Source organism: Anser cygnoides, chromosome 25, assembly GCF_040182565.1.
Source record: "Anser cygnoides isolate HZ-2024a breed goose chromosome 25, Taihu_goose_T2T_genome, whole genome shotgun sequence".
Lineage (NCBI taxonomy): Eukaryota > Metazoa > Chordata > Aves > Anseriformes > Anatidae > Anser > Anser cygnoides.
In genome coordinates, this window is record NC_089897.1 from 4,629,241 (window position 1) to 4,641,998 (window position 12,758).

Consider the following 12,758-nt stretch of genomic DNA (forward strand, 5'->3'; position numbering starts at 1 on the left):
CTGCAGTCTTAATTAGGATGTGCTCTGTCCCATCATCTGGGTCGCTAACGAAGATGTTAAACAGTGTTGGCCCCCTGCAGCCATGGTCAAAGCGAAGGCTTTAGACTCAGCCCTCTTTATTGAGACTTGTCAGAGAGAAGCTTCCCTCCAGCTCCCACTCCCGGGGATGTATTTTATTCTGTGCTGTAGCCTGACAAATCGCTTTTGCTGTGTATGCAACAGAGGTTTGCAAGAGAAGTGACACCTCCACAAAAGAGCTACAGACATGTGGCTAAACAAATTAGCGACGTTAGGGCACACAGACTAACTAAATGCAAAAAACCATGACAGACCCAAGCTATTTACTACCCAGTAATGCATAAACAGTTAGTTAATTTTTCTACGAAAATAAAGAACACCAGGAAGGGTACAAAGATTAAAGCAGGCTGGAAAATATGTGGGTTTGTTTTGATGGAAACTTTATGGCTTGCTCCAGTGCAGAATCAGGTGTGGAAATGACTTCATTGCAATTATAAAGTTACATTAAGAGACTAAGTAATAATCAAGAAAAGAATCTGCATTCCTTGTTTTATTAGACAAAAATGCCAATCTGGTTTCAATTATTTAGTAGCTTGATACAACTTTAGCCCATTGGCCACGCTGATAAGATCAGACAGCAAATAAATAGAGAATGGTGAATGGAAATAATAGGAATCACAGTTCCACCACTGTTTTTCAGGATCATTTCAGGGTATTTCCCGTACATTCCAGCACATTTTACAGTATGAATTGAAAGCAGAATAACCACCCGTTCCAGTGTTTAACTGAAAAATACACACATCTCTGCAACAGTGCAACAGGACAAGGTTTGCCTCCTTCCTTAGCACAGAGCCTGCATGTCAGTGCAACAAAGCAGTTTTCGCACAGTCTTTTCTTTGGCTAACATCTAGTTCTTAATTGTTTAATGAATATCAATAACTCTAACTAGAGACACTATGAAGGCCAAAAGAATACTTAACCCTTTAACGCTAACACAGATGGGCATGCTAGTGCAAGAAGAAATAAAACAGAGTAGACAGGCTATTGATGTTGGCATTAGGGTTCCCAAAGAGCTGAGTCAATAGAAGTGGCAGGCAAAGTGAAAACTGTTAGCACAGGCCGTGAAGGAACAGAGAAAACTCTGCTCCCACCAAACAGGAATAAACTGAAGGGCTTCACCCTCTTTCACAGCGAAGTCCTCAGAGGAAGAGAAGAGAAATGTACACTACAGAAATTGATTCAGTGAAAAAAGAATTTGTATGAGCAGACAAGACTGATTTAGTTTCTTTTTTAAAGTCATGATTCCTTGCTCTGACACAGCTGCACAACACACCCTGGGGGTCTCACCAGAGAGGGAGAGGAAAAAAGTCACAGAAAAGACAGGCAGAAAAGTTTTTAGCACCTCTGAGATCAGGGCAACATACTGTAAAGCAACATAGCTAGAACTCCTGAAGCTCAGTATTTTAAGCTCCAGTCAGAAGTCAGTGCATGCATGGGAGAAATGAACAGTATCAAGTCGACTCTGACACAGTAAATGCTGGTTGAGAGAATCACCTGGGGAAGAAGCCCACCCCATCAGCAGTGCAACAAACTCGGTGCAACTCTACCCAGTTACATCAAACCTACACCCCTTCGTGTACCTTTTACACGAGCTTCTGACAGACGTATCATTTGTGAAAATCAATTAACCATAAAAGAGGAGTTTGTCAAAAGCACACACAAGAAGATTAGCTTCTTATAACGATGTACAAGTGACTGCAAATTATAGCCTAGATTTTTAAGTGACTACCTATTTCACAGGCTTAAAGATTAAAGAAAGTGCTGAAAAATTTAATACCTTCAGATTAACGGCTGCATGTAAGATGAGGGAGGCACAGAAATCTGGGTTATTTGTTGTGTTTTATCTGTGTTCTTACGGCTTTACAGCAAACCGTACATTTGGCTAACTCATCGACCTGCAGTTTTTCCATCTGTGTGCCAACCACAATATGTAAAAACACATTCCTGACATTGCTCCATATGCAACGCACAACTGCTGCTTACGGCCCAGACCTCTGTCATCCCAGAGTCCACCTCAGGAGCTGCTCCTCTCAGGCTTTTGTCTCACAGCTCATGGGAGTTCGCGTGAGGCTCCGGAAGCTTGTCAATATCGCAGTTCTTAATCAGCTGAAAGAGAAACTCGACCTGTTTCTCGTAATTCTCAACCGAGATTCTCTCATTCAACCCATGGATCCTGGTAGAGAGAGAAGAATGTTTTTCATTGCAGTGTGCATTTTTGACCCACCTGCATACATCCAGCATCCTACTTGCCTGTAAATAAATGAATGCACAGCATAAAAATGCAGCAATATATGACAAGTACTGCTACTGCTATGTCTGTTCCTCAGGTTAATCAAAATAACTTACTGATTTTAAGGCTCAGAGCACAAAAACTAAGCTAGGGGTTTACATGGAAAAAGAAAAAAACATTATTTCAAGTCTCTGTCCAGCTCTTGGCCCTTTATGTCACAGTCCTGTACAGCTACCAAAGCACTCCAGTAACATCTGCACCTCAATAAAATGAGGACTCTCTTACATAGTAAACAAAGAAACAAAGCCTTGCATGTTGGTGTTCTTTGTTACCTCTTTACCCCAGCAAACTTAATTTCTAACTTTAAAGAGCAAACAAATTCACGGTGCCATGTGTCCAAACACAGGGATAAATCTCTTACACTACATAAAGGATCCAGTCAGCCTCACTGCATCGCCACGCTACTCAGTGGGACACCTGAATGAGGCCTTGTTCACATCTGAAGTAAAGAAGAGTGAGGGCTAACACTCTCCCAGTGTAATTATCATCCCCTATTTGTGCAGCACCCAAGCATGCAGGAAACGAGCGGCCTTACAGAAGGCGTGGCAACAACAACACCATGCCAAGGTATACAAGGCTGGGTTTCCTTCTGCCTAACGCATATCGATTTTCTCTTTCATTAGTCCCCACCCCTAACAGCTGCCCACATGCAGAAAGAATAGAGTACCTGGGAAGATCATCTGACTGCAAGATCAGTGGGTTAAATCGATAAATGGCATTTGTGACGTTAGTGAAATGCCTGCTGTCTGTGTTTCCGATACACGTGCCTGGAAAACAAACCTCAGGTTTACTGGGCATGAGAGCAGCAACTCGATGACACACACTTTTCCCAGGAGAAAGGAAAGGCATCTGACAACCGTTCTATTTGACCCCTAGCTACACCAAAAGCAAAATCACCAAAAAGTTTATTGGGACACCCTGGAAGAACGTTCTCTCCTTTATGAACAGAAGGAGCTGAGCACGTGATTCAATCATGCAAAGAACAGCTATGATACTCAGCCTCCACGGAAGTTTAAGCTTCAAACTGCAGCCCAACAAACAGTACAGAAATAGGAAGGAGCCGCGAGCAAGGGAAGGGGCTGGGATCGTAAGGAATAATACAGGAAGGCAGGAATGGCTTTGCCAGCTAAGAAAACAATAAAAGAAGAGCTAAAGAAAGACGACCTCCTACTTTCCCTCACAATTCCTTTCTTCTCTGAAGAGATTCCTTTGTATCTGCAGAGAGTTAAATTCAAGGCTCATTGTTTCTGTCAGTTTCCTGTTTGCTTTTTTACTTCCACTACTAAAAAAACAACATAAAACGCTAAAACATAAAGAGGGAACTGAGTAAAGGAGGAAAAAACAACTGTTTCCAGCAGTTAACAGCTGGGGTGGAGAAATACACAGCAAATGGAAACAAGGCAATATTGGGGGGTGGGGGCAGAGAAAAGCAGGGCGGAAGCTGGAGCGGAAACAATAATCATCATGTGCTTGCTGTTACCTGGAACTACACTGTCAACATTTGGGAAAGTGTCCAGAATGGTTCTTTGAAAAACATGGACTCCAAAAGTCTGGTCATCCCATGGACTGACGGGAAGCGGGTCAAAGGCCTCTACTACATCAATCTTCACTCTGTCATCAGCAACAGTGTTTCTAACTATCTCTAGCACCTAGGGTAGACCACAGAGATTAACAATAATAAAAAAAAGAAATGAGAGAGCACCCCTTCTAAATATCAGCATAAGTTCCACCTTGCAGAAAATATTTGTCTATGAACTGCCAACTTCGGCTCCAAATACAGATGCATAATTAGAACTGAAACTGTGTGCCAGTCTCTGTTCTTTTTCACTGGATGGCTGATACTTCATCTAATACTTTTGGTCCAGTGGAATCAGACGCACATCACTGTCTCTAGGTGCTCCTAAACTGCTCCAGCCCTGAATGGCATGTTGTTAGCCTGCCCGGCTTGGTAGTTGGGTCACCTAAGTAAACACAACCCAGAAAAAGCTTCCAGAGAAGAGAAACTTTCAAAGGTTTTCAAAGGAAAGATATTGTTTACTGATAACGTATCGCAGCTCTACTTGGCTGGACAGGCACACCATTCCTACTGAAGTGTTCAAGACCCCCATATTCTCACAGATCCCAAGCCTTCAGTTTAATTCCATTCCATAATCACAACTGTGCTCTTTGGCACAAGAAAATGTCTGAAATCTACTCAATGTAACTGCAAGGCACAATTCCAAGTGTGGTCTGCCTCTTGCTCTGTGCCACAGTCAGAAGACACTTGGAATCTATAGAGCGTTTCTGAGAAGGTTGTTCTGAATAAACTCTATTGCACTTGGAAACAAAAAAGGAAGTTATCCTAGATGAGAGGAAAAACCTAAATAATTGTGCAGGCAGTAACTACCTCAGTGGCCTTCTCTGCAGAGTGAATCCGGAAGTTCGCAGTTGCTTTTGCAGAAGATGGGATGACATTTGGCTAGGGAAAAAAAAAAAAAAAAAATGTAAAAGAAAGTTAAAAACTGATTAAAATGCCAACTGCAAACTCAGAAACTGCTCAAACCACTCCAGGCCCTATAGATCGATGCATCACTCTGTTGCCACTAACATAAATGTGACATCTTCCTGTACTCGATATTCAAACACTGCACATCTCATTTATAATGCAGATAACTACAAAAAGCAATATTCCTTGATTCAACAAAAATGAAGTTAACTGTTATATAGAAGCATTCCTCTTGAGATGAGACACCTCCCTTCAGAAACCTTATATTGAGAAATTTTAGGAACTTTTTGAAACAATATTTTTGGTTTATTGTTCCATTACTTTTCCAAGCATGACACACCTCAGTCATTTAAGTATGTTACTAAGGACACATAACTCTTCTTTTCGACAGAATGAATACTTATACTTTTGTCAAATTGTAAAGGTATGATCTTTAAAATAAATAAATAAACCAGGGTGTTACTTCTCTCCCAGCCACTTAGTGTCACTGTTCAGCCACTGTATCATTGCTTTGAGCAACAGATTTATTCAGGGACACATCAAATAGCCTGTTTATTTTCCAGGGTTATAGTATTTTTGGACAGCTACACCACTTTCTCAGGGCAAGATGTGGCTCTGTCAGCCAGAACTCGTTTTCTCTCAGTCCAAGGTGCATGCTAATCCCATTCAAATGACGGTAAGCCTGACCTATGCTCACAAAAGCAAGACCCCACGTAGGCTAGGGAAGTGTTTACGGCTGTGATGGTTTCAGCTACTGCCAACAGTACTTTGTTTACACTTTAGGATGGACAAAACCATATAACTTTAATAGTGGTTTACAGAAGTCTCTCTTTGACAGACGTTAGATACTGCAGAAACTACCAAAAAAAAAATGAAGCTACCTTGATTCCTGCGTTAAACATTGTGACTGCTGTGGTAGTTCGAATCAAGGCATTGGTGGAAGGTTTCCAGGCAAGAACTCTTACAAAAAGAAAAGAACCATTTTTCAAAGACATTTAATTTCTACGCAACATAAGCACCACAGTTACCCAGGCAATAAGCTGAATTAAGGCCTACTCTCAATTATCGAATTGGTTATTAACTGTAAAGCACTGACTTTGTCTATACCATGAAATGATGTAACTGTTTTCCTGGGAAGACCAGAAATAGCTGCTGGTCTTTCATCTTTTAAGGGTGAGACTATGGGAATATTCAGCAAGGATACGTTTTCTTACCTGCTGACAATAGGTGAAAACAGCCATAGATTGCTCATGACGATGTTGAGAGGAAAATTGAACTAAATGGAAGAAACAAAACCAGAAATCAGTAAATTTCTGGTTTTCAAGAAGACAACACAATCATTTTGCTATGGCTGAAACAAAGCCAGCAGGAACAACTCTCTTTATGGGAGAAATGCCAGCGTAAGTCTTCTCCTTTCCAAGAATTACATAACTATGCTCTAAGTTCATATGGGTTACTCTTCACTTATTAATAGGAAAATCTGGGAACGAAATTATAGTTCTTTCCTCACCTCTGATGCAAGGTGCTCCATAGTCATGAGTTCTGGCCCATGGCCAAACAGATTGCGCATAGGATTTTGCTCCAGTCTACGGCAAAGCACATCGACATTTGAAATTTAAAAAACCTTTGGCTGTTATTGCTCCAGAAGGCTGAGGGGAGTTTGATTTCTGAAACGCATCCATGTACTTGAGATGTAACCACACATTCCTCTCCTGGCAAGTACATCTGCGAGTACAGCTCCACTATACATTTCTGAGCATTCCAGTCACACGTAAAGATTTTCTTTCATGATCAGCTGAAAAAATGTAAAAGCCTGACTCTTATAAAGAATACATGGAGATCTAGAAAAAAATGACACCAAATTCTGTTATATCTGTACATACAAGACTTTTCTGAAATATATATTTACTAGCCAGTTTGGTATCTACAGAGACATGTAATGAGAAGATTTAGTCAGCTTCAGGATGCAACATTCTGACATTACATCATATTCATTGGCTTGGATAATTACCAGCTAGAGGCAGCAGGTATATGCAAGAATAAATTCCAGAGAAATTCTGCAACCCAAACAAAGTGATCTGCACAGTTACAGAGTAAATTAGGACAGACATCAAGATGTAGCAATTGCCTTCGTTTTAAAGGCTCGAGAGATACTAGGCGCAGCTGAAGTGAAACGGTACTCCAGACATTTGGCAATTGTCCCTTTGCTGGGGATTGCATTTCTGCTCTTCAAAGTGAGCTACAAACTTCAGTTTCAAATACACAAGGGGAATTTGTAAAATACTCTAAACACAAATATTACAAAAGCAAGTCAAGTATCAGTGCCTTAGGAACCTGCTTGACTGTCTTTGCTGTTAGATGACAGGGAAGCTCTCACCTGGACATTGCTGCTGCAAGAATGCCAATACTCGTCTCCTTAGGAGGAAACGATGAATGTCCTGGCTCTTTATCCACGGTGAAGTTCAGTGTTATTGAACCCTTTTCAGTGATAGCAATTCTGATTAATGGTAAATAAATGCATGGTTAATGCAACTCCAAATACACATGCACAGACTACAGGTAAAAGCAAACTAGTCTGCATATTTTTTAGTGTCATATGAAACACTGTAGAAGCAGCCACAAATTCTTAACAGTCTTTAAACATTTGGAGGTCTGATGTCTTGGCTTCTTCTCCAGCAAACAGACTCTACAGCATATAATTAACACGCTTGCACCAGCTAAGCAGAACATTCTGCTTTTGTCAGCACAGCTGTGGTGGACAGCAAGCAAACTGGAGGTCCTTTGACTGCTGTAGTTCAGGCAACGCCAACACTACCACATGCCTTGAAAACATTTTGGTGACATTAGAGAGGTCATTTCTCACAAATTAACTCTTCAAAATGGATCGCTTTCATCATCATGAATGTTGTTCTCTTTTACTTACAGAGCTACTGGCTTCTTCACTCCTGCAATGATGCCTTCTAGAATGGCACTCCCCTCATCCAGTAAGAAGGAAAGTTTCACTCCCCTAGCTTCCAACAGAGCTGCAATCTTCATCGCTCCCTTCCGACCGAACACCTGTGAGAATCCAGTCAGGGGAAATGGCCAGGTTAAGCCACACCACTGGGAAGAATACTGGAAAACATCTTTCTGTTGACAGTGACCAGTGCTATAATGCAAAGAATGCAGGAAAACTCCTAATGAGCAGTTCTAGAGCAATCTGTCAGTACGATTCTTACTAGCAAACTTCATTAGAGATTGCTAATGGATTTCTATCCATACTGAGGAACTCTCTCATTCACTAGTCACTTAATGTTGCTTTGAATCCTATTTGCTCTTGGACACAATGGTATCCCATAGCTATAAATTCCACAGATTATTTAGAGATACTTGTAATTTTAAAGAGATTCTTGTTTTAATTATTGACAATTTTTTGTCTTCATATCATGACAACGAATAAATGAAGCATCCTCATCTGTCTCTTTGTACCATTTACTAGCAGGTACACCCACAACAAAAACTGAGTATTTTTCTTAGCTCTTCCTGATCGTTTAAAACAACCAAGTAAATCTTGGGCCAGCTTGCCATGACTTATATGCATTCCAAAATGCAACTCCTGCTCACCTTCCATGTCTGCAACAGAAAAGAACTTGAAATAACACTCCACTGTGTTCTTTGCTCATTACCAAATCCTCTGTCAATGTCACTTAAAGCCAAACAATCAATATATAACTACAAGCATGTGCCTGACAGTATCTACCCGCATAACAAAGAAAACCAGGAAGGACTTTACAAGTGAACAAGGTTTAAAAAATAAGCCTTGTTATGTACATGACCAATGCAAACAAGCAGTTATTTAGATGAAATGAAAGAAAATACCTCTTCATCATGTCCAATGCCAACATAGAAAGATCTGCGGGGTCTGTAATTTCTTCTCAGCAAAAATTCTAGAGCTTGCAGAATACCCTGCAGAAAAACAAACAAAAAAACCAACAACCACAGAGTATTTTACTATTCTCTGGTGTTAGTAGGAGAATAAATGCAAAAGAACGTAACGTAACAGAAAAGAAATATGATGCGTTCCCAGCCCTTAAGGAGACTTTGTCCCGTTCACAATTGAGCATTTATTTCCACAACTCCTACTGGTGATATTCATATTCTCAAATAACGCTTAAGACAGTGTGCTACACAGTGTCAGCGTGCATACACAACATACAGTACGGGCTTGTTCTTGCTCCTCACGAAGTCAGTGGCAAACTGTACAGGAAGCATGACAGAGTTATAATCATCCAGGGAGCTCACTGTTCCTTTAAGCTGTCTATCCTACACAGCCTAGCGCTGACGTGAGCTACCAATTCCATTCATTTTAATGAGCAGCATGTTTCGTACCAAGAGTACCAATGTAGAAACAGAAGAATGAAAAACTTACCCTGAAGAATAAGAAATTAAATCTACCATTTGCCGGATTTTTCTATTTCATCTGTTTTTTTCAACTCAACCTACAGATTTTTTTTTACATTTTAACAGGGTATATACATATACTTTACCTTTATCTTGCCAGCAACCATTTTGCCTTGCTCATTGAAATTGTTGATTTTTATTGCCCATTTGCAGGGTTACTTGTGCCGTTCACAATGGGAGTATGAAAACAAAACTTTAAGTTGCAAGGCCTTGAAATTGATAATTAAACAACTTGAAGGAACTCTCTAGGAGTATGACATCATAACAAGCAGCCAAAGTATCTGTGAAACTCGTTTGCTAAACATCTGATTTAATTCTGTTTTATTCAATAATAAAACATCACTCCATCTCTAAAAAAAAGTGGGAGAAAATGATAAATTCCTAAGCCCTGCAGTTAACAGCCTGCATTTAAAGAAGGGCAAGAGAGACAGTATGGTAAATCTCTTCCTCCAATCTGCCTTTTTTGGGCTTTTTCTCCCTCTGAAATGACATTAGCACGATGACGTACTATGGCAGAGTTTTTGTTATCCAGTGTTCCTCGTCCATAGATGAAACCTTCATGCTCTGCAGCTGAGAAAGGAGGGAAATCCCAGCCCTCGGGGGGGGCAGGCACAACATCCATGTGTGCGAGCAGCATGTAAGGCAGCATTTCAGGGTTAGAACCCTGCACAGTAAAGAGATGGCTGTATTCCCCAACGACTTCATGTCGAATGAACTTTGAAGAAAACACGGCCGGGAAGACTGTTAAGAAAAATAAATAAATAAATAAACAAACACATGAAAAAGAAAAATTAGCAATAATTTCCGATTTTATCACCATGTAGTCCACATAGTAGTTATCCATTTAGCCTCAATGCCCACAACAAACTTGTTTCAGGAAGCAGGCACACAGCTTCGCTTTCACACTTCTAACAATCTAAGCTCATATTTAAGACCTTCCTAAGCAAACCCAGGAACTGTTGTTCACCAGTGCTGCAGCTGTTTTGCAGCAATGATGACACTGAAAAAAAATAGGCTGAAAAAGGGGTAGCCTTCCTCTTATTTATGTATTTTTAATGGCAAAGCCATTTAATCATCTCAAGGACCAAAAAAACAACATTGAAAGACATCTGAACCTTCTCTGTTCTAGCTTTGGCGACTGCTGCACCCAACCACACTGCTGCAGAGGTGACCTACACATGCCATTTTGCCAGTCCTTTCCTGAGGAGAAAAACAAAATAAAAATCTGCTCCACTATATTCAAGAACCACACATATTCTCTTTGATTTCATCACTAAAACAAAGAATTTCATTGCTAAGAATGAAAGTTTAGTACCTTCCTGAATGTACCTCCCAAACTCTGCCATGGCGGTTGCATTTAAGTCGTCTGGAGACACAGAAACAGTTGGGATTTTAACAGCACCTTCAAGGAAATAGAAAATAGAAATCATTTGACACCGAAATCAGTCAAGCAATACTTGAATTGCATTTCAAAAGGAAAAGCAATATTTACATTCCGGAGCATTTCTGAGGCTTTAAATATTAGTTCATAGGGTAGTAAGGGTTACCACTATCAAAAAGACTGATGTACTTCAGCTGAGCTGTGGGCATGCTGCACACCGGTATTTCCCTTCAGTTCCAGCCAAGGTATTTGCGTAGATACTTTATTCGCTAAAGTGAGAAACACTTTAGTTTTTCATCCCAGAGGGCTGAATGATATTATTAGGAATGCTACTGTCCAGAAGCAGCTGTATTTTGTAAGGCGAACTGATCCCGCAGTCATAAATTACCCTGGCAGCTAAAGAAGTAGCTTAATTGGGAGCTGAAGATTCGTTTTCCATAGCAAGTCAGGTGGTGATGTCAAGGTTGTTACAGTGCCTTCTTTCACGCTGCTCTAACCTCTTGTGATACATAAACAGAAAAGTCTTCTGGTGCTCTGACTAGCCTGCTCTCATTTAACCAGGGCCAGACAAGGCTGCTCTCCAGCACCAAGTCACTGTCCTACAAAACGCAGCTGTAACTTTGTCCCAATCACAGCTGCCTTTCGTAAGAGTATCTGTCAAGGGTGGTTACAGATTCTTTTCAAGGCGGTGTTACTCAAGAAGCAGAACAAAAATAATATCCCTCTTGTACTCTTGTGTTTCTTGATTAAAAAAAAAAGTAAACAGAATTTGCTAGGCAATAGATCGTCCAAATCAATAACACACCAGGTTGACAGGACCCAACCTCTATTTGAGCAGCCAGCGACTACCCCCTTCACGCCAGATTGCGGCTTTCTGCAGAATGGCCAGCTAAATAGCCTCAAACTCCTCTGCAGAAGGCAGCGTGCTAGGGAGAACAAACACACACCGTGACGTTACAGATGGGCTGCGTGCCGGGAAGGGGTGTGCGAGATCTGAACCATAAATAAATAATAGAGACTATAATTAAAAAGTAAAAGAAGAGAGACTCATTTTTCCAGCGGACAAGGAGATGTCTAGCAACTGCCACCACGGGGTGCCTGGAGCAGGCACGAGGGGGAAGTGTGAGAAATAAGTTGTGTGTTTTTGCAATAGAAGGTGTTTCTTGCAGTGCAAATTTCCACTAACCTTGCATGTTCGAAAGTGATTGTGCAGGCATGGCAGGGGCAGGGCAGTGGGGAGGATGTTAAACAGACGAGGGAGAGGTCCCACTGTCCCAAAATAAGGAGGAGAGCACAGAAAAACAGGACGAACAGGGCGAAATCAGTAAAAACAAAAAATCACAGGCCCTCTAGTCAGGAGAGAAGGAAAAAAAAAAAGGAAAAGGAGAAGTTAACGGTTGGTCAAATAGAATTGCACATATATAGTATAGGCATAAGCATCGAGTAGGTTGTGAAGCTGCAGTACTGAGCCAACGAGGCACCAGGGGAGGAGCCAAGCGCCGGGCAGTTGGGAATACCAGCTTATGATCTACTTTTGCTTTTTATTCGCCACTGCAATCGCGAATAAAACAGCTCCACAAAGAGCCCGCCTGAGAAAACTGCTGAGGCACTTCTCACCGAAGCGCTGCGGGAAACCGCCACGGTGACAGAAAGCTGGCGTTAGGAGAAGGGCCAGCAGGCGGCCCGAGCACGGGCACTGCTTCCCCCCGGCCCCGGGCCGAGCTCGGCACACCGGCGAGCGGCAGCACCGCCACCCCCTGCCCCGGGGCCGGGCCGCGGGGGGCAGCCGGGAGCCGCCGGGGCCCCCTCACCTCGCAGCGCCTCCTTCAGCTCCAGCCGCTCGCCCGCGCTGAAGGCGGCGGGGCCGCCGCCTCCACGCCGCGCCCACAGCCGGGGGAGCGCCGGGGAGGGCCGGAGGTGGGCGCGGAGCAGGACGGCGGCCGCCAGCACCAGCACGGCCCCGCACAGCCCCAGCCCCGCGGCCCACGCCGCCGCCCGCCGCCGCCTCCTCCACCCGGCGCCGTCGCCGCCCGCCATCACCGGCGGACTCCGGCCCTGCCGCCGCCCGCCTCGCTGAGGGGAGG

General features: G+C 42.5%; 1 protein-coding gene across 2 annotated transcripts; it reads right to left on the reverse strand.

The window, feature by feature from the left end:
* Window positions 1–553: 553 nt before the first annotated feature.
* Window positions 554–12,749, reverse strand: PM20D1 (peptidase M20 domain containing 1). Of its 2 annotated transcripts, XM_066983160.1 has the most exons (14): window positions 12,486–12,602; window positions 11,861–12,023; window positions 10,609–10,695; window positions 9,802–10,034; window positions 8,712–8,798; window positions 7,777–7,910; window positions 7,231–7,350; window positions 6,364–6,439; window positions 6,068–6,129; window positions 5,735–5,813; window positions 4,755–4,826; window positions 3,849–4,017; window positions 3,036–3,135; window positions 554–2,251 (listed from the first exon to the last, which is right to left on the reverse strand). In XM_066983160.1, the coding sequence occupies exons 2-14, from the start codon at window positions 11,889–11,891 to the stop codon at window positions 2,122–2,124; spliced, it is 1,380 nt and encodes a 459-aa protein (XP_066839261.1). In that variant the 5' UTR covers window positions 11,892–12,023; window positions 12,486–12,602; the 3' UTR covers window positions 554–2,121. The 2 variants fall into 2 exon arrangements, with proteins under 2 accessions (XP_066839261.1, XP_047926867.1); XM_048070910.2 differs by lacking the exon at window positions 11,861–12,023 and having other exon boundaries at window positions 12,486–12,749.
* Between the last annotated feature and the right edge of the window lie 9 nt (window positions 12,750–12,758).